At 44.4% G+C, this 27,914-nt stretch overlaps 1 protein-coding gene across 1 annotated transcript in view; it reads right to left on the bottom strand.

The window, feature by feature from the left end:
- LOC142786507 (prolyl 3-hydroxylase 3-like) overlaps nucleotides 1-27,200 on the bottom strand; it is a 44,614-nt gene extending 17,414 nt beyond the window's left edge. The window contains exons 1-5 of the mRNA XM_075884237.1: nucleotides 26,820-27,200; nucleotides 22,352-22,495; nucleotides 20,598-20,693; nucleotides 16,720-16,870; nucleotides 12,467-12,657 (exon numbers count right to left, since the gene is read on the bottom strand). Of these exons, the coding sequence (XP_075740352.1) occupies nucleotides 12,467-12,657; nucleotides 16,720-16,870; nucleotides 20,598-20,693; nucleotides 22,352-22,495; nucleotides 26,820-27,200 (963 nt within the window). The remainder of the gene's footprint in view (nucleotides 1-12,466; nucleotides 12,658-16,719; nucleotides 16,871-20,597; nucleotides 20,694-22,351; nucleotides 22,496-26,819) is intronic.
- Nucleotides 27,201-27,914: the final 714 nt, after the last annotated feature.

Below are 27,914 nucleotides of genomic sequence, written 5' to 3'. Positions count from 1 at the left end.
TCATGCCCTTCAGACTTTGCAATGCACCTGCAACGTTCGAACGAATGATGGACAACGTCCTGCGTGGACTAAAATGGATATGCTTGTGTTACCTCGATGATATCGTGGTCTTCGCCCCTAAGTTTGACACACACTTACGTCGCCTTCAGCACGTCCTTACTTGCTTGACTAACGCCAGTTGGCAATTAAACCTCAAAAAATGTCGATTTGCCATGCGTCAACTGAACATTTTGGGCCACGTTGTTTCCAAGAAAGGCATTCTCCCGGATACCGAAAAATTGCGAGCTGTTACGGCGTTTCCTAAACCTGCCACCATCAAAGAACTTCGAAGTTTCATCGGCTAGTGTTCGTATTTCTGGCGATTCGTCCGAAACTTCGCGTCTATTATATCACCTCTCACGCAACTTCTAAGCCACTGTAAAGACCTCTTATCGTGGTCCCCTGCCTGCGACGAGGCTTTCACCACCTTGCGACGGATTCTCACGACGCCACCCATTCTACGCCATTTCGATCCTGAAGCTCCAAATGAAATCCACACCGACGCCAGTGGTGTAGGCCTGGGTGCTGTGCTCGCACAGCTTAAACCGGAGCATCAGGAATACGTCGTGGCATACGCTAGTCACACAATTACCAAGGCTGAGAGCAACTACAGCGTCACAGAAAAGGAGTGCTTGGCCATTGTGTGGGCCCTTGGAAAGTTTCGCCCATATCTATATGGTCGTTCTTTTGACGTCGTGACCGACCACCACGCGCTGTGCTGGCTTTCGACGTTAAAAGACCCATCTGGCCGCCTCGCTCGCTGGGCGTTGAAAATTCAAGATTATGACATACGCGTAGTTTATCGGTCAGGACGGAAGCATGCTGACGCCGACGCCCTTTCCCGTTCCCCCTGTCCCAGAATGCCACAGCTGACTCCGCTTGCGATTCCACATTGTCATCTCTTAACTTTGACACTATTGCTATCGAACAACGCAATGACCCGTGAACTGCGTCTCTTCTCAATCATCTCTCCGACACTTATGAACTCCCAAAGACGCGAACGCTCCGGCGCCAAGTTCCACACTTCTCGATACGTGACACGCTTCTCTATCGACGCAACTACGCACCAGAGGAACGCAAGTGGCTGCTCGTCGTTCCACGAACCCTGAGGTCACAGATTTGTTCCTCTTTCCACGCTGACCCACAATGTGGCCACGTAGGAGTCTTCAAGACCTACGAAAGGCTTCGACATCGCTACTACTGGCGTGGTATGTATACCTTCGTCCGCAAATTCGTCCGCTCTTGTGCCGAATGTCAGCGCCGAAAATCTCCACCACACGCCTCCACCGGTGAACTGCAGCTTTTACCATGCCCTTCCAGACCCTTCGAACGGGTTGGAATAGATATTTATGGGCCACTTCCATTGACTCCGACTGGCAACAGGTGGATAATAGTTGCTATCGACCACCTAACGCGCTATGCTGAGACCACTGCTCTTCGAACGGCTATAGAACAGGAGGTTGCCACTTTTCTACTGCGTCATTTTGTGTTGCGTCATAGAGGCCCTCAAGAACTCCTCAGTGACCGTGGCCGCGCCTTCTGGTGCGAGGTCATTGAAAAATTGCTCGCTGAGTGTGCTATTGTACATCGCACATGTACCGCTTACCACCCTCAAACCAATGGGGCTACCGAGCGCTTTAATCGTACTCTCGGTGACATGCTATCTATGTATGTGACGCCTGATCACTCTAACTGGGACTAAGTCCTCCCATTCATTACATACGCCTATAATACGGCAACGCAAGCGACAACAGGCTTCTCCCCTTTTTACCTCCTCTACGGCCGTCACCCCTCCCACACCATTGACACCATTCTGCCCTATCGACCGGACGCGTCCGAGTGCCTACCGATCTTGGACGCCGCCAGACACGCAGGAGAATGTCGCCAGTTAGCTCGTCGCTTTACCTGCGATGACCAAAAAAGGCAAAAAGCAATTCATGATGCCCAGACCTCAACTCCCGTTTTTCTTCCGGGTGCTCTTGTGTGGCTGTCAGTGCCGCATCGCACACCTGGGCTCTCTTCCAAACTTCTGCCAAAGTACGATGGGCCATATCGTATTCTCGAACAAACTTCGCCAATAAACTACCTCATTGAGCCTCTTACGCCACCGTCAGACTTGCGACGTGGCAACCGCGAGGTTGTACACGTCCAGAGGCTCAAGCAGTTCCACGGTTCAACGCCGCCTGCACAGGACTAAGTCGCCAGGATGGCTCCTTTTTTTCTCCGTGGGGCCATTGTAAAGAAGAGGAAGTACTCCGGCGCAGAGGCAGCAGCATCGAGCGTGCAGCAGCGGCTCGAGCTCGGAAATTGCGGCTGGTGCATCGCCTTCCAAGCCTTCCAAGCATCAACCTTTCTGCTCAATAAATCTCATCTATCTATCTATCTATCTATCTATCTATCTATCTATCTATCTATCTATCTATCTATCTATCTATCTATCTATCTAGCCACCTACGACTTTTAGCTCTCCTGGTCGTTTCGATAATGGTATCGATACCAAACTTGGTATGGCATAACATGACTGTAGGGAGAACATATTTGAATAGTCACAGCATGAAAATCATGACATGTAAGACATGAATGCCATGATTTATATCTCATGGTCCTGCAGCTCTAGCGGTGGTTTTGTTCACATGGCATGTTGCAAAACTGGCATGGTATGACATGACTGCATGGCGAAAACAAACGACAAACCCTAACATGACAATCATGATATGTTGTCATGTAACAACATAACTACATGCCAAGCTTATGAAGCGCTCGCGGCTGTTTTGCTCTCGTCACAAATACCAAATTTGGTAGTACGGTACGTGAATAGATGACAAATGTATGTGACTGGTGGAAACATGATAATCATGAGATGCGGTGTTATGTAAAAACATGACTACTTGCCACGCTCATGATGCGCTGGTGGCTGTTCCGCTAACTTCAGTTATGCTGAATTTGGTTTTGATTTGATTGATATGTGGGGTTTAACGTCCCAAAACCACTATATGATTATGAGAGACGCCGTAGTGGAGGGCTCCGGAAATTTAGACCACCTGGGGTTCTTTAACGTGCACTCAAATCTGAGCACACGGGCCTACAACATTTCCGCCTCCATCGGAAATGCAGCCGCCGCAGCCGGGATTCGAACCCGCGCCCTGCGGGTTGAATTTGGTTTTACGGGACGTGAATGGATCACGAATGTATGATACTGTTGCAGACATGATAAGCATAAGATGGGTGTAATATAAGAACACGACTACATACCACGTTCATGATGCGCTCGTGGCCGTTTCGCTAACTTCACATGTGTTAAACTCGGTGCTACGCCACGCGAACGGATGACATAGGTAAATGACACATCCAAACATGATAACAACGACATGCGTGTCATGTAACAGCATGACTACATGTCACACTCAAAATGCGCTCGTGGTCATTTTTCTAGCTTCACATGTGCCAAATTTGGTATTACTTGACGTCAGAGGATGGCGAAGGTATGTGACTGGTGCAAACATGATAATCATGAGATACGTGTAATGTGAGAACACTACTACTTGCCACAGTCAAGGCACCAATACATTTCGACGTGACGTGGTGCGCGTGCTCGCAGGCGTTCATTTCGTTGCGTCACGCCGGCGTTGCCACGCCAGGTGCCAGTCCTGCCATATACTCGCAAATGTGCGCTGCGCTGCGTTGCTTTCATGCATGTGCGCTTCAGCGCGTCCGGTTTTCATCCGTCACGAAAAAAGGGAGGCGCCGTGTTGTCTAGGTAAGGCATCAGCACGAAATGCAGCATGTCGCATTTCGCGCCGGTTGCCGTCGGGCCGCGCCGACGGACGCTGGTCGCGCCTGGCGTCAGACTATAGAGTGCTCGTGTTTCGCTAACGTATATATAGCGTCACTGTGCCCAGCGTGTGCGCGCGTCAACGCTGCATTGGAGTATATTGGGCCCTTCATGATGCGCTCACGGCCGTTTTGATAGCTCGACATATACCAAAGTTGGTGTTAGGTGATGTCAATGGATGACAAAATATATGACTGGTGCAAACATGATAATCCTGACACGCGTGACATGTAAGAACGTGACAACATACCACGCTCATAGAGTGCTCGCAGGGGTTTCGCTAGCTCCACATATATTCAATTTGGTATCACGTGACGTGAATAGATGACAAAGGTAAACGACACAACCAAACATAATAATCATAACACGGAAGTCATGTACGGCATCAATTACTTCCACCTCGTAACGTTGTGCTGATTTTAAAGTGACATATCAACCTCTCTCATTCGTGCTTCGCATGTCATCGATTCCCATTATATGTGGGGTCTGCCAATTTTTTAAAATAATGTTTATTTTTCATTTTTGCACTAAACAAAAAATCTACGTAAAGAAATCACTCAAACGCTTTTTCTCAGCTGCGGAAACGATCAAGTCATATTAAGCAGAATAATCTGCGTATGGACGAATGCTCAAATATACCTGTTTTGGAAGGTCGTTTATATAAACTAAAATTAACAAGGAGCCCAGGATAGAAACTTGTGGGACTCCCAAGCCTACCTCTAGAACTGATGGCCTTGTGCAACTGAAGTCGACAAGTTGAGAACGGTTATGAAGAAAACAAGCTATCCAATCAACCGAACGTGAACTTTGAAGATGACGTGTAGTTTGTGGAGAAGATTAGAATGTAATACCGTGTCAAAGGCTTTGGAGAAGTCGATAAAAAGTTCATCGATCTGACGGCCTGGTCTAAATTAAAACAAGGCCGTGTGCGAATTCAGTTAGTTTACTGTACCCGATTACTGTACCCGTTATGCTGGGAGAAAAGTGTCACCCCACAGCACAGCGTCTGAGGTCGCGAAGCTTTCTTACCTATATCCACCAAATGCATGGCGTGCCATCACGTATGATTAGACAGAAGAACGCCATTTACGGCATAAATGCTGGAGGACTTTCCCAGACGGAGGTGCACAAGTCACTGAAAAACAACAGCTTACTATGAACGAGGAAATGCACTGACGGAGACGCTCAACAAAACCGAACCAGGCATGTCATAAATGTACGCGGACGTGCAGCACAGAACGTGGGACGATATCCTCCTATATGTAACGTTCGCGTACAGTGCGGCAATGCTCGAAATAGAACGATTTTCACCTTTACGCGTCATTTACGCACGCAACGTACAAACCACGCTCCACGCGGCGATTCCGTGGGATAATAGTGATAAACTTGCTCTAGGCGTGAAGCAATACACTCAGTACGCCGGAGAGCATCGTTAACTGGCTAGCGTAGACATCAGTGACCACCATGATGCAGATTCGCCACGTTACAACCTTCGCCGTCAAAACGTCGCATAACACCATGGCGACAAAGTGAGGGTGTGGACTCCTATCCCACAACCAGACTTGTCTGAAAAACTTCTGAGGCGTTATTTTGGACCATACAAAGTTATCCGACGTGTGAGCAACCTCACCTACGAAGTATTTTCGGATGGTGCAGTGTCTTCACGTCGTCTAATTCGACCCTAATGTGTGCATGCGATACTGCTCAAGTCGCACTATACACAGTTGCACCTGTTCTTCCGCGTTATTTCTGCTAACGTGCTGAATATTCTTTTTTTCATGATTGTTAGTTGATATCCTCGTGCTTGCACAAGGCGCAGCTGTCATTACGTCTTCTTGGTGTTTTCTGGTACTAACTCTCTGAACGTCTGTGTCAGCGCGTATTGTAGTTTTTTTTCTTTGTCTTGTACAAGCATCGAGTTGATGCTTTTGAAATTGGGTCTCATTCAGCAAGGTTTCGCGTAGGAAAACCACGCGTCAATGCGGACAAAGAACTTCATTCAGCCACTCCTTGGCTGTCACCAACGAGTGCTCAGAAAAAAGCGCGCCGCTGAAATCTGGCGACCAAGCACCAAGAGACGCCTCAAGGTCAATGCTAAAGAAGAAAACAAGCATCTAATGACTCTCCGGGCGCGCCGCCTTCTTCCTCAAAAGCGTATAGTTTAGCCGACCAACCTCCTCACATCGGCCGCCGAGCAAGCCTTGGAGAGATCTTGAAGGGAAGGGGCGTGGTGATGTAGAGTTGCGTCACGAGTCGCGGACTTGTCCTCGAAACGTCTCGCTCTTTCCCCAGCTTTGGCTGGGCATTGCGCTGACGAAATGATTAGAATTTTCTGGAATCTAGCGCGAAAGCTATTTAAGCAAGCAGCGGAGAAGAGATATCAGGAGGAAAAGGAAGTTTGCGTTAGTGTACGTAGGCAGGAGATGAAAGTTTTGCGCAAGCGTGCGTAGGGTCATTCCGTCGTGTCGACGAAGGCTTCTGTCCTCAGTGACAAAGCAGGTAATGAATGGGATTTTGACCTGAAAGGTGAAGCCTGGTGCTACCAGCAGAAGAATAGTGTGAGTCTACCGCCTGAGAGCGAAGACACGTCCAACAATCACAATGCGTGAGCGGCCGACGTGTTACCGGCGAAGAAGTTTGGTGCTTGGAGAGCGACCAATCGAAGACACGAGGTTTCCTGAAAAAGAAACTTCGGGGGCAGCAGATCGCCAACAGCGCTGGACTTTGAGTGAGTGATTCCTGGAAGATTATCATTGAGACTTTGTTCCAAGGACTTTGGACCGAATAAGTTTTCGAACTCTTTAGTCTTTAAGCGTCTTGGTCGTTCCATGCATGTGATTGCATTGGAGCGCGTATACTTGTTTGTGTCCGTTGTTTCGAATGTAGCTGATTGTACTGGGTAGTACGTTGTTTGATTGGTGACATATTGTACTGAACTACTGTCGAGTGTGCATATTGGTGTACAGTTTGATCTGCCATATTTGAGAATATAATTTTGTTTTGTTTATCAACTCTCGGCTCTGACTTGTTCTTTGCGCCACAGCCGGCGTCCGCTGGCGCGCAAAATAGGGCCACCTATAAATTGTCCGTGCTTTCGTGGTGCGGTTCGGCGGGCCGATACTTCGGCCTTTGGAATTATCCCGGCGATCGCCCCCCCCCCCCTAATTAACGGGACCTGTGTCATTGAACTAGCTCAAAGAGCAGTACAACGCGAGGTTGTCTTGAGGGGGAAAACATGGTGCTTTAAATCTTTCCCTATTTGTTTTAAACATTGCTTATGGGCCTTCCATAGCAGAGTGAATGTTGAACTCGCAGCCGACGACATACTTGTTTTTTCAAATACGCAAAAAGTACTTTTGGGGGAGCCTAGGTCGGCTAGGAGGTGAAGAAATGTTACAAGCTGTAAATGCACAGAAGCAAAGCTAGCAAGGGCTACCTCGAATGGTATCCGCACACGCACCAGTTTTTCTTTAGGTTTTGTCAGCATGTACAGCTAGGATACCCGCCGCAGCATTATTCGTTCTTTGCTCATAAAGTTCATTCTGACTCTAAATATTGTAACGGGCAGCCACCAAAAGACGAGTACTTTGAAGAATACGCTGACTATTTGGAGACTGTTTGATGCAGCAGCCTTATAGTGAAGTTCCCGATTATTCTTCTGTAAATACGCTCAACTGCCGCCTCTCATCTGCACCACTTTGCGTAACACTTTGATGAATGTGTGGGCCATTGATCCCTGTATACTCGTTTGTAACCGCGAGGGGTACCTTATCTTGCTTAGCGGGGCTTAACTAAAGCGGCTCACTGACCGTAGTCGTAACGTTCTCTCTACAGTTATCGCCACATCTAATGTTCCTGCGAAACTCAACACAAATTGAGCGCCTTGCGCCATTCTCAAGCGGATGGTTTCACGAAGCAGCTGTAACGTAATCATCAGAAAATATGATGTCTATGTACGTGTCGAATCATCACCCCGGCTGAGACATCACTCTACCTTACGCTACGTTTGGCAGACCTTCTCGATATGACCCTGCTGCATTTCCTTCATTTTACATACTGAATGGTCAGGAACCAATTCTACCCTTTCTTTCTTTGCCTGCACCACAACGACCGAGTATGTGCGCAATGCGATACCTCCTGGACATCGTGCGTGCTACCTTGTTCATACACAGGTTGCTACTTCACACTTCACAGCGGCATAATCATTACGTCCGTTACCGCGACGCAGAGTTCTTGCCTGCAGCGCTCATGCTCCTGAGATGGCCTTCTCGTCCCGTAGAAGTTTTCTAGAAGCTCCTTTCAAGATACATGAGGCTCTAAGACGTCATCCTGCAAGTGACACCCGTAGCCCATACGTTCACCCTGGACGATTCTCTTTCACTCCTTGCAGCGGCGTCAAGTGACATCGCGCACGCCCACTTTAGTGTAGTAGGATCCTAGGCTGAATCTTAAAGCTCCAGGACGGAGTTTTATTTCTGGTTTGAATGCCATGATGGGTCATCTAGAGAAATATGCGTTGAATGACGACTATGAATCAGACACGGCTTTGTGCCGCTGCTCTAGGGTGAAGTGCGTGAGCCATTATCATCATCATTATTACCAGCCTGACTACGCCCACTGCACGGAAAAAGCGTCTTCCATGTTCCTCTTATCAACCCGGTCCTATGCTCTTTTGCTGCCACGTTATACGTGCAAACTTCTTAATCTCATCTGCCCATCCAATTTTCTGCCTCCCCTTTGTGCATTTGCCTTCTCTTGAAATTTATTCAGTGCCTGAGTACTCTCTGTAAATAAAGTTCTTATAGCCTCTTGTATGCGTCTCTACAAACTGTCGTCAACGTAGCAATAGCTTTTAGTCTCACAGAGCCGAACACGAAAAGTGGAGAACGCATCTTTCAAATGTCGTTACAGAGAAACCCGAAATTACAGCAGTAGAAACTTGGATGCGTCTCGATTGTAGACAAATGGGAGAGCCTCATATTTGACCTTAGCAGCTTGACCATTTGTACGCAGTGCTTAGATGGTGTTTTCTTTGACACAATCTTGCACCACATAAGGGCATGCGTAAACAACCCCCTGGTTTTCCGCAGTACTTGAATTGTTAGGCTATTGCGTTAATCATTGCACAAATCATTCACGTTTTCTTCGAAGCCTCACGTTGGCTGACGTGAAACGCTTTTCAGTGTAACAACTTCACAAATAGACGCAGGAAGTAATGATTTAACTTTTGCACTAGAAGGTGCAATTTTCATTAAAAAGCAAGTACTTTTTTACTGACGTCATATCTGTGACAGCAGTTATTTCAGTGAGCGTTTTTTTAGAGGTTGTCATAAAACATACTAGAGGGGCCTTGATATATTTTTTCAAGTAATATTCAAATGGCTTGACTAATGAACTTGGTTGCATCGTGAATAGTCTGTCTCGGAAAATTGTAGATGTAAAATACAGGCTGATATATAAGGGTTAGTCGCACGCTTCAAGCTCTCTTTTTGGCATTTCCATCCAGTGAACGTGGCGAAAGCTAAGCTAGGGGTAAAAACAAGAGGACAAGACGCCACGTCCATGCGCCAGGTCAGGTCACGACCTTTGGAACTTTTCTTACTGCATGAATACCCGGGTAACCTTTTGTAGTCGTATAATCTTTGTAATTCGGGAACTATAGAGCTCACTATGAAGGCCCTCAATGTTGCAAAAAATGAAAACATGCGAATTCACCATAGAAGACCCACCAGTCACGGCTTCGTTGGCTTCCATCGTCACAGTATTGAAAAGCTTCCGAAGTTGTTTTTTTTTCTAAACGGCATGCTCTTTTATTATTATTTGGTGGATTGCGCGACAGACGTAATCTTTTAACAATTGGAAGCGAACGCTGTGCGTGGGGTAGGGTAGGTTTTATTATTCTCATGAAGCAACGATATTTGCCGACGACGCGAAAGCGCAACAACACCTTGAACTGCGAGCGCCGTCTGGTGCCCTGTTTCCGTGAACTCATATTTAAGCAACCTTTAAGTAAACAGTGCCCTACATCGGAGAACATCGCAGAAATCGTGAAGTGCATGCGTGCGCTCGCTATGTACTGCCTAGTGCAACTGGCCTTGGCTGGAGTTTTTCTAAGCGCACTTGATTTAAGTACAGCGCCGTACAGTGCAACACACCACAAAAAAAAATCAATATTTTGCGCATATGCACTCGGTACCGGCGAGTATCAGGGTTCTCGACTGTCCTTCGCATATGCACTTTCTGTTCTGTTATTTTTTTATTGTGAACGCTTTTCGCAGATAATTGCTAATGACGACAGATACCCACGACTATACGCGCTGATTGACTTTTTTATCGCTTGCCTTCTATTTTATGCAATTTCTATTGTTATCTTTACGAAGAAAATAGTATCAAAGTATGGGCGCGGCCAAGTTGATCTTCAATTTATATTAACAGTTCCCTTTTTGTACTGTACTCTGGTCACTGGGGCTACGAAGAGTAGTTGAGGAAGGCGCAATGTTTTCGTACAAATTAACATTTTATTTTGCTGCTTACTGGAAATAAAATGTGGAGAATGCTTGCGTTTGTGCTTTTTATGAGTAATCAGCATGATCGGAAACCTCCAGCAGACGCGACAGCCTCAGAAGGACGGTGCGTCAGAAAGCAATAGATTCATTTATGGAAGTGACATTTTTTTCTGCCATTAGCTGAGGAGTAAAGAAGGGCTTGAGCGAGCGCAAGTCTTTTCGCTTTTGTCTCATTGGGAAGGATCGACTTCTACATAACACTCAGATTCTTCAAACTTGCTTCAAGAAGGCATTGTCGCACTAGTTCTTTGTTTACGATGAGGTCAACCATATCTCTGACTTGAAGCTGTCATGAAGGAATTCGCATTGTAACCCCCACCAAGACGGCGTCCTCTCTGGTTGTCTTGCGGTCATTTTTTTCTGCATTGTCAATTCACCCGTCTATTCTAAGCGCATGCAGGATTTTGTTAACAGTGGCTTGCGTTATACCGAACATTTTTTCCATGCCCCTCTGTGTCCTCTCTTGCATTACCATATACCCTTCACTCCCTCTCTTACCTCTTTAGACACCCGAGGAGGCATATCTGACATAGCGTGAGTGGTACAGTTGATTCACATGACACGGACCTTACTTATAACCCCATGCTAAAATCACAACGCCTTCTTAGAACTTCGGCACGTGCGATGCAGCTAATTTCTTATCTACTCAGAAAGCATTATCTTGCCCATTATTGTGTGTCGGAAAGAGCGTCATAACTGGGCGTGTCTCAAGTTCCTCGACTCTGAAGGTTTCATGCCCCTATGTATGGCCTTAAAAGATAAAGCAAGAACCAAAATGCAGCAGCACGAAGTACCGGAATCAATTGAGCCTAGCAGAACAGTCCAGCCGATGACACTTGCACTGGGCAGCACATAGCACACCTGTATGTCTACGCTCCAGCATACACTTCAGCATGTCTGTGATGTGATCCGCTGTAGGATCCTGTTTACCGAAAGACTACTCCCATATCTGCTCAAGAAAAGAGCATATCGGATGGCGCTCGCATTTCAGGGTGTTTTGCGTAATTGCGCGTCATCCGGCAGATCTCTCTACTTCACAAGTATATGCAAAGTTATTGTCGAAATATTGTAAGGGCATAACGCGTATGCAACTGGGCACCCCCATTTACTAAAATCGCTGTCTTGACTCGTGATTGCGCGTTACACCGATCCCTCGCATCATGAGTGCTCAGTGTTCCTCCACAGTACCTAAACACTTGGATGCATTTGTCTGGCTGAGCACTTGACCTTTAGGTGGTGCCCCAACGAAAGTAATGTACAACCTCGGAAGAGAACAGCGCTTCGAGATAGGTAATAGTGCACTTGAAGTTGTAAAAGACTGTGTCTATTTAGGACCGGTAATAACCACGGAGCCAAACCACGAGACTGAAGTAACTAAAAGAATAGGAATGGGGTGAAGCTCATTTGGCAAGCACTCTCAAATCATGACAGGGAGATCGCCACTATCCCTCAAGAGGAAGGTACATGGCAGCTGCATCTTGCCGGTACTTAGTTACGGTGCAGAAGCCTGGAGACTTACAAAGACGGTTCAGCCTAAATTGAGGACGACGCAGTGAACGATGGAGAAGAAAATGATAGGTGCAACCTTAAGAGACAAGGAGAGAGCAGAGTGGATTAGAGAACAAAGCGGGGTTAAGGATATCATAGTTGAAATCAAGAAGAGGAAACGGACATGGGCCGTGTATGTAGCACGTAGACAGGATAAATTCTGGTCATTAAGGGTAACAAACTGGATTCCTAAAGAAGGCAAGTGGGTTAGGGGGAGACAGATGGTTAGGTGGGCAGATTAGATTAAGAAGTTTGCGGATATAAATTGGCAGCAGCAAGCACAGGACCGAGTTGACTGGCGGAACATGGGAGAGGCCTTTGTCCTGCCGTGGACGTAGTCAGGCTCATGATGACGATGATGATGGACCGCTGAGGACAGTGCTGCTCTTCACTAGCGCGGTAACCAGAATGTGATGAAAATCTTTATTATAAGCAAAACTGCTGCAGTTATGAGTATACCATCAGTTTGAAGTCTACGCACCCGTACGCTTGTGCGAGGTGTGGTGGCGAACACTAGCTCCCCGCCATGTGCGTCGTCGTTCAGGTAGACAGCGGCACTGAAGTCGCGCCAGCCGATATCCAAGACCAACACCGGGCAGCTGGCGTTGTCCTGGTACTGGCAGTTGTCCGCGTGTATCTGGTGGCTCATATCAGTCCTGTTTAGCGTCGAATCTGCGCTGACATAACAATTCTTTAGTACATGGCGATAAGGAAAACTTGAGAGTGGGCTTGTTGGTTAAACATGATGGTTTATTACGCAGGCTTTACAAAACAGCACTGAAGACAGTGACAAAGGAGTTAAAACACATCAGCGTAAACAGCTGTTTAATACGAAGGTGAACATGATATATCTACAGAAGCTGGGGCAGCTGTCAGAACGTGTCTGGTTTATGCATGAACATGATGTTTTTATACCTAATAAGCAGTTGTTGGATTGCACTGATTCGTTTTAAACGTGTTTCGTCACTGTCTACAGTTCTCGTTTTGTAAAGTTTGCGCAAGAAACGTTTATAATACAAGATGACACTCCAGGCGAAAGGTGTACCTGCCTTCACTACTTATAGAAAACGTGTTTCATGAATGCAACGTCATTAGGCACGTCAAAAAATTTCATGGATTGTTAGATGCACAACGTCATAAAAAGCAAGAGAGCATATTTCAATAACCGAGCTCACGACAAAAAAAATCACAGCATATCTACGGAGTGATTAATGATGAGTGAGGCGAAGCATCCGTCCATCTGTCGATCTTTCCTTTTTTCTGTTTGTCAGTTTGTCTAGTTGAAACATGTCCATTGTCCATCCGTCCGTGTATCTGTCTGTCTCTCTGTCTATCCGTCCATCTGTCTGTCTGTCTGCGTATGTCTATCTCTGTCTGTCCGTCCGTCTGTCAACTACACAAATTACTATGCGGAATCCACTAATGCCATCTAGTGTGTTATTTGCAAGGACATTTGCACACAAGTCTATTGAGCAATTCATGAACTAGAGGTGGTTATATACTACTACTACTACTACTACTACTACTACTACTATTACTACTACTACTGCTACTGCTACTACTACCAGTGCTACTACTACTGCTACAGAGGCGGCAACGACCTACAATCTAAACAGCTCCGCCCTTTGAGAGTCTATATGGATGTGTATGCCAGACTTACTTTCGTAATTTAACCAGCGGGTCGGTGACAAATGCTAGAGTTATCGTTATAGTGCTCGGCTGCTGATTGAAGTCATGGTTTCAGTCAGATTCATGACCATCGCCATTTCATCTGGTCGAAACACCAAAGGGGTTTCAAAAACAGCCGATGACCTGGTCATAACTGTATTCGCGCTTGTATATTACTTAAATTTCTTAAATATATACGTAGGCTAGACAGGTAAACTTATTCTCAAGCCTTTTCTCCATGAAATATCACACGGTGGTGTATCATGGAGAAAAGTATTTCTACCCAAAGAGGTCCTCGGATATGACGGCTGAACAAGAACTGTATTTCAGTTTGAATACCGAAGTTCCTGCAATTCTCGAAGTTATTGTTGATGTTTTACGCATACATACGTAAAATATTTTGGAGAAATAGCTTACCTATTATATATGAGAATGACCTTCGTTCAAATGGCGACGTTGGCTGATATTTAGTTCAACCCCTCTGCACCCCCGCCCCCTTGCAACCGTATTTTACAATGTACCTGCCCTTGAAGGCCTGAACCTTGAGGAAGCAGCGTGCTGGTTGAGGTGATCTGTACAGTATGCGACATCAGTTCTTTCTTGAAAGTTGTGGAAGCATTTCATATGAAATGGCCCATCAGTATACTTTGGCTTTGGCACGTGGAAACTCAAAATTTTCTGCTGCTGAAATTATCCGTAGTGTGAGAGCGCTTCCACATAATAACAAATATTTCGCACTTAGGGCTTCCCTTCTGCAATCAAGTTGAGCTTTAACGCAGTACGAAGTTTGTGAACGTGACGGTGCATGCTATGAGTTTCTTCAGCACGAATTGGATTCTGTTCGTGTATTTCGAGTTTTAGGGTAGCTAACGCAATCACGTATTTTCTGGTACATATGAAACACCCCTCTCTGGATCGCAGTGTTTTTCTCTGGCAAGGTTTTACAAAATCTCAACTTTATTAATCGTTTCTTGTTTTTACAAAGCTGATGTTGTAGAATGAGATCCTACTATCAAGAATATCAACTCGAAATTTCTTAAACATGCTTAAGATTTTCTAGCACTCTTTTGACCAAAAAATCTTCTGCTGGACTGCAAGGTCGGAAAAGTTGTACCGATACGCAAGTCTGGTAATAAGCACACCACCCATAACTATCGGCTCTTTTCTCTAACAAGCATTCCGTGTAAGGTAACGAAACATGTACGACACTCGCATATAGCTAAAATTTCAGAATCCTATTCATTTTTACATCAGCCCAACATAATTTTAGGCGTACATTTTCCTGTGAAACACAATTGCTTCTTTTACCTCATCATCTGCACACCATTTTTGGTAAACAATGCCGAATAGACTCTATCTTCCTATATTTTGTAGATGCATTAAAAACTCAATCCCGCTTTGCTAATGTAAAGCTTTTCTCTCTAAACCTCCACTCTAAAATTCTGGCATGGCTCGATTATTTTCTCAAAAACCGTCTCTATGACGTCATTGTTAACGGTCTTGACTCGCCAAAAACCAGCGTGACATCGGGTGTACCACAGGGCTCAGTTTTGGGTCCACTTCTGTTATTGATATATATTATTGACCTACCTGACATCGTCTTCTATTTTGTGCATTTGTATTCCAACGACTGTGTGATTTACAGAGAAATACGTACCGATAACAATCAAAACATCTTGAATACAGACTTAAATTGCTTCTAAATATAAATCTCAACATATGCAAGCTAATAACTGTTTCCCGAGAATATAATAGCTCGCCATCATATAAACTCGGTGACCCCCATCTTTACCATGTGTCGTCCTATCGGTACTTGGCCGCTACCATTTCTTTCAATCTAACATGGAATATTAGCGTTAACGGTGAACATGCTAACCGTAAATTGGGATACATATGTCGTAATTTAAGCAAAGCTCCACCCTCCCTTATGATGCTTCTTTATAAAACTGTTGTGTGCTGAAAATCACAATGCGTTGTTTTAATCTCGAACCCTCACTACGAAAACCTAATTAGATCTCTTAAACTAATTCGAAATCATGTACCATGTTTTATTTTCTCTGAAGAAAGATACACACCAAGCGTAACAACAATGAAGCACCATTTGTCACTGCCAGTCTGCTTATCAATAAGTTGCAAGTACTTCTGTCGTTGCCTTTTCAACAAGATATGCCATCGTCTATCCCTACGTGTAGAGCTCACTACGCCTCCCACTTATCATTCATCTCATATTGATCACAAAGAGAAGACTAAAGGTATTTTCGGAACACTAAGACATTTTCTTGCTCCTTCTTAGCTGTTACATCTAACGATTCGAACTAGCTACCCGGTGTCATCTTTTTTATCTCTGACCACTCTCTTTTCTGTAAGGCCTTATCAGCTCACCTGCTTCGAGATAGCTCCCCCTAGACTCCTCATGTAGTCTCCCTTCCTCTAGCTTTCTTTCGACGTGTGTCGAGATGATAGAATTTTATTTTGTTGTTTTTTTGCTTCTTTTGCTGCAGTTTTGTTATGTTGACCTTTTGCCGCTGGTACTGTAAAATTTTTCCGCCTTTGCTGTGTTTATTTCTTTTATTCGCGTTTCAGTTTGATTGTGTTTGATCGAGTAAAAGTTGTATTTTTTGTCTGGGCTTTGTTTCTTACTTTGTATTGCAAATTTTATTTGTTTTGAGCTTTTATAAGTTGTAACCCGCTCTCTCCCGTAATGCTTCAGTGATTGAGGGTAACAAAATACACAAATAAATAAATGAATAAATGAATGACAATATATTTAGAAAAAGCTTCCTAGCAAACAGCTTCCTGTCAACTTATATTTAATATCACTATGTCTAGAAAAAAGCTGTCTACTGGGTCTATTTTAGGAGCCTAAATTGTGGTTGCGACAATATTGAAAATGCCTATGGTTGACGTTCGGCAGAAATGAGTACCAGGTTACTTAATACAACTATAGTATTATGCAATTGCTGAATTTAGCTAAAATACGGATCTAATTTGCAGGTGAAAAAACACCGCTGGTCTGAGTTTTCGGAATTAAACTTGGAATTCAGAATGAGGCATATTTAGACTAACCTTCTTCCGCAGTTCTGCAATTCACCTGAACCAGATGCATGTAGAGCCTTCTTTTGAGCCGAAAGTAGGCCTCGGTATAAAGCCGGGCCCTGTCCGACACCGCCAGCATGACCTTCATGGCTCTCGCGGTATCGGCCGAGCTTTGCAATTCCTGCGGAGGTTAATCAATCGCTATTGGTGAAAGCTACATCATTTATTGACGAGCACAGCCTGTAAAATGACGTGCATCATGTTTATTGATTTATAGTTTAGTGAGCTCGACAGAATAATGAAATAGAAATTTTCATAAATGCAGAACACATAGAGAACGTCAGCATTTACAGAAGTTACGCCATTTTTCAGATTTAATGTTACAACGTTTCCGTTGTAAACGTAGTGTACGTAAAACATGACGGAGGTATTCGACACCTCCCTCGAGGTTAATTGAGTGTTGATTTAAACGCGGTTTCCTATTGCGTAGCCAAAACATTGTAAAATGGCTTCGTTACCTTCAAACAGGATTGACGACCAAATATCACAGATATCTTAGCCCAGAAGCATGGGTTGTGTGGCCAGCTGGTACGACATAGTATTCAACCTAAACTGAATTTCGGACAGGACACCAAAAAAGATGCATGCAAGACGAACGCAGACAAACTTATTTATTGAAACCACTCATTTTTGCCTTCTGGAACAATGCACGCAAGTCATGACTGCACGACACTAGTACACCTGGATAGACCCTCTTCTGAGTAAAAAATCAAACCTCTTTCTTTAAGGGATAGATATTTCTATGATGCTCTTACACGGGCCATGTCTTGCTATTTACGACGCTTCCAGGATATCAAGTGCTCTTGTACTTTTTGGCACAAGTCTGCACTTGCAGGTGCTTCATACTGTCATCGTCTAGTGAAATATAATGTTTCATTAGACACTTATTAATACATCTTCCAGACTGATTGATATGTGTGGTTTAACGTCCCAAAACCACCATATGATTATGAGAGACGCCGTAGTGGAGGACTCTGGAAATTTCAACCACCTGGGGTTCTTTAACGTGCACCAAAATTTGAGCACACGGGCCTACAACATATCCGCTTCCATCGGAAATGCAGCCGCCGCAGCCTATATTTGATCCTGTGACCTGCAGGTGAGCAGCCGACTACTTTAGCCACTAGACTACCGTGGTGGGGCAATACATCTCCCAGTCAGCTCCGCTTAACTACACCATGAGTCAGAGGGAATTAACAGACAACTTCCCTTTGATGAGGTACATACACGAGTCCGTGTCTTATCACACATCCATCTTTCTTTCGTTTTGCTGTGATAGAAATGTCAGTTGATAACTGATATGTGAGGTTTAACGTCCCAAAACCACCATATGGTAATGAGAAACGCCGTAGTAGAGGGCTCCGAGAATTTAGATCAACTGTGATTCTTTGACGCGCAGCCAAATTTTAGCAAACGGGCCTAGAGCACTTTCGCCTCTATCGAGAACGCTGCCACCACAGCCGGGATTCGATCCCTTGACCCTGATAGAAATCGCGCACGAACGTCGTCAGGTCGATTGTGCATCAGTCATCTCGTCTCCCCAGCAGGAATACTTCATCAAATATATTGAAGCTGCTCAGCATTGTGCAGCTTGCTTTGCTGCCATCGACTACAACAGAATACCTAGTATAACAAAAGTCAATCATTCACTTTCAATCGCTCACCTTCAGACTCGTAGGGACGTTGCTGTAATCTGCTTACTGTACCAACCAAAATGGGGTGATCGTCAAACCACACTGCCTCTTGTAAAACGACGTCGCTTTTTTAGCCGTGTCCCTGAAACAGGGTTTCCCGACACGAACGTGAAGATACGAGAGCGTGAACTTTTTCAAGTGAACTAACCTTCACTTTAACTCATAGGTTTCCCGCGAAGAAGTGCTTTACCAAAGTAACTCATTCTGTCTTGTTGCTGTGCTGCTACTAGTTGTAACTGGTTATTATTTTCTACAGCAACTTTGTCTTTTTGTGTAAATATCTACCCGAAGTGTTTTTTGCAGAAACATAAATAGCGTCATTGCCCTTGCGTGCCTTACTGCGTTTCTTTCTGAGTTATTTTATGAATTTAAAATCCATTTTTTCTCTTGCAGTATTGAATTTGATATGTCTTGCACCGTTTTCTAGTGCCTTGCATCAATTTCAAGTTCATTGTAAAACATCTTGTGTTTCACATATGTTTCGATTATAGCAATGGTTATATTCCATGACCAGAAGGTAAGATAATGCTAGGGCCTATGGAACTTCACCCCTAAAACACGCAGTTCAAAGCGCAGGCATGCTGACTACGTGGGCACTACGCCCCTTTCATCCACTTGTAGAGCGGCGGGCATCTTACCCAGTTATGGTGGGGCAGGTTCTTGAGAACAATGTCGGCTGATGGACTCTGGTAATATTACATTCGAAGATATGGTGACTTCCCATTTCTTCTTCAGAAGTGCCAGGGTGGCCGTTTGAACAAGCGCGCAATCGTGTCATTTTTTGTTCTTTTTTCTTTCAATCTTATGCATGTCGTTCTTTGTTCTCAACCGACGCGAAGTAAGGAGTGCTGTAGCAAACCTTTCCCTCTTCCAACACCGTTGAGAAATCGCTACTCCGGAATCAGAATAACTCCTCAATCATTCCACACTTTCGCGGCCCGAGAATGGAATTAGAATGAAATGGGAACAAGGCATGAAGGAACGAAATTGGAATGGAATTAAACACATTTTGCTAGAGAGAATGAAAAAAACGTCTACGCGCTGTTTTTCAAGCGTCATCATTAGTAAACCAGACGTTGAAACTTCGCTATAGAGCAGTATTTTTAAAATGACCTGGTGATTGAAAGCATGATGCATTTATAAGCAACCCATCTTCTAAAATGATGTCCCCATACAGAATCTGTTACACCAGAGTTTTTTTCCATTCTTTGCGTAGCTTCTGCTCCATGCGGTCGGTATCCGTTATGGGAAACTATGAGTAACCTTCGAAACAAAAAAGACATTGCATACCTGCATTCAGGCGAACGCAGTCAGTTCTCTTCACCCATTTAAAGCTTGCTAGGCGCGCTTGACAAGCGTGAGTGCTGATAAGCAGTGCGTCGCAGTGTTTCGCATTTATAGCAAGGGCACAAAAGGACAAAACTGTGTACTGTTCTGTATATTACCAGCATATCTATACAGGGTTTTACTTCTTATTAACCAAACCCCTACATCAACGACCCTTCTAGAATTGTAGGAATTGACGCGTCTTCTCTATGTTCACGACTGCTCCAAACGCGTGGCGAAACTGCTTAGTCTTTTTGAACACTGGTTTTGTCAGCATGAAAATGCGCAATGTCGTCATTGTAGCATTAACACAATGAAGCTTAAACAGTATTAAAACATCACCATTTATTTAAACTTGTTCACCATGAAAAAACTATTTGTCGCAAAAGAACTGCTTCTAGTAGTTGTACTGCGTGGAATATGTCACCAAGTTACTATCCTACGACCATCGTAACGTGTTTTGCACACTTTGGGGTCCTCAAAGCATCTGATGGCGTCATCTTTATGGGGCGTTCATGCTCAAGTCGATGAAACTGTGAAGATTCTTTTCGTATGTTGGGGAATCACAGGAATGAAATTGAACTGCCCGGCTATTCGTGGAGTGGGAATGAGATAAGCTATTGCTTCCAAGGAATTGGAATGAATGGAACTGCAGAAGCCTATAATTCCCCAGAATTGAATTGAAATAGAATGGAGGCACATTTTTGCAACACTGTCTTCCACCACTGTGGGTCTATGCTGCACTCGTCAATAATTCAACTTATCTTCAAAAAGGCGTGTATAGTTGTGTAAATAAAAACAAATGTGACTGCTTTTTTTTTCACGCACCTCCATGACATCGCTGCTGCGGAAGCCAACAAACAGTTCTTTCGTGGTCATCGGATGTGGACTTTCGTAATAACCGTTACCAGGAATACCACGTCCCTGCGACAAAAATGTTTGTCATTGAAGTGGTGCGCAAAAATTTTAAGGCAGCAAAAGTGATAAATTAGGCAATATGATCAAGTGCATGAAAGACTTATGCTTGATGATATTTTGTTAGCTCCGTAAAATGTCTGCATAAATATAATGCACTCTATCGAGAACGCACATCAATTGTCTTGCTTGAGATTTGCTATTGCAACCAGTTTACTGCACGCTTCAATATTGATTTACAAATAAAATGACCTTTATTGAGATAGTAATTATGATTTCTAGAAATTTCTTCAGCGAGACAGAACCAGGGGGCATACTATTCAAAGGCATAAGATGCCGTGGGTGTCTGCCACAGAAGTTGGATTTATCTCACTGCTCACAACCAGTCCAACAAAAATGATAACGGCAACAGTTTGCGCCCAAAAATGGCGGTGAAATGATGCCGGGGAACCAAATTCTAGAAGTACACACAATGAGAGAATAGTAGGAAATTGTTAATGCAACATGGGCTGCGGGAAGACACAAAAGCCAAAGGAGGCCTAAACGATGACGTGTAAGTATATCTATGAGAGTTGCCAACGCTTGGTTTCGGCGCGAGTTCATCTCTCAAAGAGTTTGAACATTCGTGTCGCGTCTGTAATTGTTCGTGATTTAATGCGCATCTCTCTGCGCTCAGAATAACGTAGCAATAGCCTAGCATCGCCTAACTATAGCGTAGCAACAGCCTCAAAGTAAGGTAGACACAACAGTCACAGCACCAAGCAAGGTCTTGAAACAATCTAGAAGCAGCCAAATTATTCTTCAGAATCATCCAGCGCTGTTTCATGCCTTGCGGGGCGTCATTTTCTCAGTCGCATCTGTCCGCCTAACATTGTGTCTCGCACACCTGCTCTCTCCCGGAATTCATTGTGTTACTTAAAGAGCCAGTCAACCAGCAGACTTTGAAACGCGCAGGAAAAGCTCGCGCGTTTTCCCTGCGCGTAACGAACGTCTTTCCAAGCGCAGTCAACTCGGCGATAGGCAACGTGATTCAGAACGCAGGTCGTCGATCGGTCTAAACCAGGTCTCAACAAACAGTAATGAAATCAACGTTGCCGATCGCCAAGCTGACGTCACTGCGCGTGGAAAGAGGTTGGTCAGGCGTACGGAAGATGCGAGAGCTTGTTTGGAGGGTGTAAAAAAAAAAAAAACGTCGGAGCCTGTTGACTGGCTCTTTAAAGATCAGTTTATAGGCGTTCACGCTAAATGTTCATTTCTTTTTTATTTTGAGTAGTCTTTGTGCGCATTTGTTTCGCGGTGAACTATCTGTGCTCACTCCGTGAAGTTACACGTATCCTTTTTCTTTGAATCACTTGCTGTATCATCCGCAGTTCAATATGTGGTCGACAGCTTGATGTATAGCCCACAGTTTAATGTGAACTATTTTTATTAGTCTCCAGAAATTTACTGCCTCAGAAGCAGAGTTTTCTCGATGTCAGTAGTCGTGTTTCTTAGCTGCGTGACGGGTCATGTTCACAAATAATCTTTCGCAAGTACTACGTGCACATACTCCTTCAATAGAAATTTAAATAGCTAGATAATGGATAAAATAAGTTGCTCTGATTGCAGGCTTTTCTTAGACCGTGAGTAAAAGGCAGAGCTTTCCGTGTTAATTAGTAATTACTCACGCCAAACTTAAGTAGAACGTCACATTCTTCCTGGCTCATCATTCCATCGGCGACTACTTTCTGCTGGCCGTTTAGGCAATCCTCGTCCATCACCACTTTCATTCCAGCGTCCAGAAAATCCTCGTCACAATGAGGCAGCTGGTCCTGTAACGAGAACATGTTCCCGTGAATTCGCTTGCATCAATTTCGCCGATGCAGTAAAAGACCAGCATAATTATGCCAAGAATGATAATTGTTTGTGCCAATATGAGCATAGCCACTTAGTTAAGCGCCAAGTTATGTATATACTTGTGCAGTATAAACTTTAAAGTTGAGATCGTAAAGTTGGAAATTGTCGACAGAACTTAGAAAGAACAAGTACTCATGCTGATGCACTTACAGAGGCTTAATCTCAAAAGATGACAACTCATGTGGCGGATTCTAGAGGGTGAGACTCACAATAGATTATATAAAATAAACGCAAACATAAGGTGGCCAGTAAACGATAAACTAAGATTAGTAAAAGAGATCCTGAGGCATTTTTTGGTTATTCTAGATTTGGCTTAGTATAGCAGTTGATGATGTCACGTATCGGCAGCCGCGAATATTTTTCAAATGAGTGAAGTATATGAACGCAGTTATAGACACCTGTCGAGCGCCTAAACACTTCCTCACTTTTTTTTCTGCGAAGCCCTTGTAAGGTACATATGGAGCGATGACATGGGAGAAAGAAGCTGAAATTACGCACACCATGTGCTTGAGCGCACGTGACCACGATTGATCTGTACAGGTGGAATTCCAGAGTGCGCTACTACTGTAGCTATGACATTTTGGTCATGTGGCCCATGGCGGCAGTAATAGCCACGTTTAAATCACATGCGCTTCCTGACACGTGGTGAAAACGAGGCAGGTGGAAACGCGGTAGTTGTTGTATACTTGTGAACCCACTGTCCGAACACCAAGATGGCTTGGTTTAATTCGTTGATTGAGATACTGCGCTAATCTGTTGTGGAACGAAAGACAGACCTCTGAACGAAGAGCAAACAAGTTGCCAAGTGCCACACGTTTGGAAGCTAGTTGGTGCACATTCTATCACAAACGGAAGATTGCGCAAAAGCAGAGCATTTGTGAGACGATGTAACCTGTGCAAGTGTTGTGATTTAGTGCTCCAATTTTGATACAATGTACCAACTTTTAGATATGGCGACTCCAATCACACACTGGAAAAAGTTCAGGAATTTAAGTATATTCGTGTTGTATTCTCTCCAAACTTGAAGTGGCACAAAAACATCGACCTTATTTCTGCAAAATCGCTAAAGAAATTAGGTTACTTAAGAAGAACGCTAAAGGGCGCCATAAAAGAATGCAAGCTTATAGCCTTCAAATCACTGGTCAGGCCTCATCTTGATTATGCGTCTGTTGTGTGGTCGCCACATCTTTCAATTGACATTATTAAACTTGAGGCCATCCTGCGAAAAGCGATTAGATTCATTTTTAACCGTTATGACCGTGATTTCAACCCTTTTGAGCGCTACCATGCTTTATCGCTAAACTGTTTAGAACACAGACGTATGTGTGATCGGCTTATCATGGTACATAACATCGTGCACAATTCCGTCCGCATAGCCCCACCCATTTCATTCACCAATCATCCTACCCAGGTGACTCGCCCATACAATCCGTTGAACATTGTGCCATTCAGATGTTTTATTGATTGTTATAAATACTCTTTTTTTCCGTGCACAGTTGACACTTGGAATAGTCTGGACACTACTTTGAAACGACTACCGCATGCGCTGTTTGTTGAACAAGTGTCCAATTATGTAAATTGATGTTCCTAATTTTGCTGTTGTTCCTTTTGTTTGATCATTTATTGTTTGTTCAACAGGTGTCTAATTATGCAATTTTATGTTTTTTATTTATTTGAGCAGTTTTTTTCGTTTATTGTAACCACTCCTGCAATGTCTCAAACATGAGACAGCAGTATCTGTGAATAAAAATAAATAAATATATAAACTATCCTGTAAACGTGTGGTACTTAGCAACTTCTCGATACACCTGCGAGCTCTCTGTGCCGTGCATAACTGCAAGATTGACTGAGCCGTTCTGGGCGAGGTCATCCCATGCCGAGCGTGTCAGCGAGTTCGGCCTCAATTCTACCTGTTTTGCTTTAAAATCCCACTACTTAGGTGCAACAGAAATAGTGAGTTGCAGGATTATCTCAAAGACAACACAATTATGGTCCATTAGGAAACCTCTAAACTTCGTGGAAGGTTGTCTGAATGCTTTCATGAGTATCTTATTTGAAGGGTATTGTTTGCTTCTTGTTTATTACTAGTTTGTTTTATATGCCTCGTAAAAGGCCCTGAAAGATTATTTCTTAGTAGCCACGTAATTATTTCATAAGAAATGCGTTTTGCCTCACAAATTCAACGCCGCAAAAATTTTAAGAATCTTTTCAGTTCGAGCGGAGTTACAAAGGTTTCTCACACGCTGCAAACGCATTCTCTGTTCTCACGTCCCGACGAAAATGCTGGAAGCCAAGTAGGGTTGAATGGGAGGGGCAAACAAAAAACGTCACGCACGACTCGTGACCTTGAGCGTTTTTTTTTGTTTCTTCGCATACGCGGCTTTTTCAGTGCGATCACGCACACATGGATGGATAGATGGATGAATGGATTGATATGACTGTACCCTTTAGATCGAGCGGTGGCTAACGCCACCAAGCCGTAATACTTAGTGAACCAAACACTATATTTTTTCCCTATAAATAATGAAGTATAGGAGTGATACTTTGCAGTGAATGGTTTAATTTTCACTCGTGCCTTGACTTTAGCCACCACTCAGATAACCTCCTGCTAGTTAATTATACCCACTTAGTCTATTTTGCCCTCCCTGTCCCTACACCCCAGTGCTTTGAAAAACGCTGTGCCATCAACTTGAACTATAGGGTGAAGTTCTTTACAGAACAATATTAAGTGTTCGGCAATTTCCTCTTCCTCTGCACACGCACTGCATACTGTGTCTATTCCTTCGTATTTGGCCCGATATGTCTTGGTTCGCAATACTCCCGTCCTGACCTCAAACAGTAGAGAACTACCCCGAGTATTATCATAGATCCTTTCCTTGGCAATTTCCTGCTTAAAAGTTCCATAGATCTCTAGTGCGCACTTCTTAATCATGCCAATTCTCCACATATCGGTATCAGCTTCCTTCACCTTCTTAACCGACAGTTCTTGGTTTGGCCCCCTGCTGTTTTTTCAGTATTTACCAGTCACTTTTCTGGTTCTCTTCCTCCGTTTTGTATCCACATTCTTCATGTACAAGTAGCTGTATACCTTCCTAGCCCAACGCTCCTCCCCCATTTCTCTCAATCGCTTCTCAAGTTTTATCTTGCTGCTAGCTTCCCAGCCCTCAAATGATGTCCATCCCATATCACCTTGTACTTCCTCATTTGGTATATTCCCGTGGGCTCCTAAGGCAAGCCTACCTATTCCACGTTGCTCAATTTCTAACCTTGCTTGAACTTCTGATCTTATGCACAAGACCGCATTGCCAAACGTCAGATAAGAAACCATGACCCATTTCCATATTCTTCTCACAACATCATACCTATTGTAATTCCACAGTGCCGTGTTTTTCATCACCGCTACATTCCTGTCACCTTTAGTAGTCACGTATAATTCGTGTTCGCATGTGTGGACAAGCTGCGGCCTCCCACGGCGATCTCTGTAACGACCTAGCGCGCCATGTTCAAATCAGCCAGTGGCTGATAGATGGGATTACTACGAGTGATTTTTGGGCTTATTCCTGGATTTGTAAAGATAAGAGAAAGCAATCTTTAACTGATATTGATAATTTATTGTGGTTTCCAGGCCACGTGCTGCAGTATAACATTTGGCTCGCGTGTTCTCGGGAACCTCTACTCCCGATCGGCAGCGCTTTCTGACGATGCTCAAAATGTGTGGCAGGGGCCCCTTTAATAAAGGCGTTTGTGTAAGGCGTTCGACACAGAATAATATGACCTCAATTCTTTTACGAATACGCATCCGGAAATTCAGTTATAAGGTGCTGGCATTTTCTATTTCTATATTACTTTATGGAAACATACCTGAGTAAGAAGTAATTACACTAAGCAGAGTATATCTCGTGTTAGAAGTTTTTTTCAGACAGCTTAAGTCGACGGTTTATGGCAAAAAATCTGAAGTTTTAGAAAGTAATTGTCAAGCAAAACTTTACAGCAGCACTAAATACGAACTGGCGAAGAGAGGTGACTCATACAGCTCTAGTCTGTGCCGTTCTCTTTCTTCGTTCGTTCATGTTTTGTCCACGCAGTGAAACTTTTCTTGACATTTGCCTGCCCACTCGCGCAAACGCTCACGTAAAACAAAAAATTACCCTTCTGGCCTACACTGAGACTAATGACGCGAGATGCTAAGTCAGGTTGTGTTTTCCGGGGTCTGAAATACCACAGGTGCACTCCACCTACCTTAGCACAGATCGGCGATGGGTCGATAAATGTCGCGTCATCGGCTTCAAAGTGAACTGTCGAAAAGGAGGAATCGTTGCTCGCCACGCGCATCTGTGGCGAGCCTGGAGGAGCCAGAACCAGAGCGCACTTTGCTTGAGGAACGCCGCGAACGCTTCCTGTCGGAGGTCGCCGCGGGTGCTGGAGTTCAGGCTGGCAGAACTTGCGTTCCCGACCACGCTGGTCGCAGACAGGGTCAAGCGGGCCCAGTTTCCGAAGAGCCGATAGCTGCACCGCAGCACGACGGGTCAGCAAGGGCACCTCTTTGCCGTCCGGGCTCAAGAGAGTGGACAGGAGGAATCTGAAGAAGAGCTGAACGATCGGTATGACGCTCGCCGCCATATTCAATCTTCTTCTTCATGAGTGTGCCTTCTTGCCTGCTTGCTTGGTTCTTCTTTCTTGGTTTGTACCCACTATGGGCCACAAAGAGCGTGAGTCATATTAGGGGAAAATTCTTAGATTGAGGTGTTAGCGTGAGGATTACATCAGCTGCCTAGGGCGTCAACAATAACTGAAGAGTGACTAGGTTATATAAAATTTAGCCTGTTAGTCAATGGCAAGTGCGGAAGCCGGTTTCCTAAATACAGGTTACTTGAAAACTTGGCGATTTGTTCAGCAAAGGATGTTATCGGATCACAGAAACAGCCCTTTTTGGTGGTGAAGTTGTCCGCCGCAGCCACCAGTATCGGTGACCACCATCGGCCAAAATAAGCAAGAAAAAACAACAAAAAAAACCAGGCCCCATGGAAAGCGCTGACCAGTCACCGGGAAAGCTGGAAGAGCGTCCTTTTAAGAGCCTTTTCTAAACCCACATTGAGTAACTGCTACAACCCCACTTGCTTGGTACCCACTACGGCATAAATAATCACTATTTTTGCGTGGTAGGCCGGCATTCACGTGGTCATCCTTCGCAATTTTGCAAACAACCGTAGTATCCACTACCTACTTTCGAGAATTTTACTCCAAGTTTTATGCTCCAAGTTTTTAGCTCTAAAGCAAGACTACATCATCTCAAAAGCCAGTGTGCTCGTACGGCGGCAGTCATGGATGTTGATC

Source organism: Rhipicephalus microplus, unplaced genomic scaffold (genome assembly GCF_043290135.1).
Source record: "Rhipicephalus microplus isolate Deutch F79 unplaced genomic scaffold, USDA_Rmic scaffold_24, whole genome shotgun sequence".
In the NCBI taxonomy this organism is placed as follows: Eukaryota; Metazoa; Arthropoda; class Arachnida; order Ixodida; family Ixodidae; genus Rhipicephalus; species Rhipicephalus microplus.
Note: the sequence above shows the minus strand (reverse complement) of the source record. Positions and strands in the feature narration are given on the sequence as shown.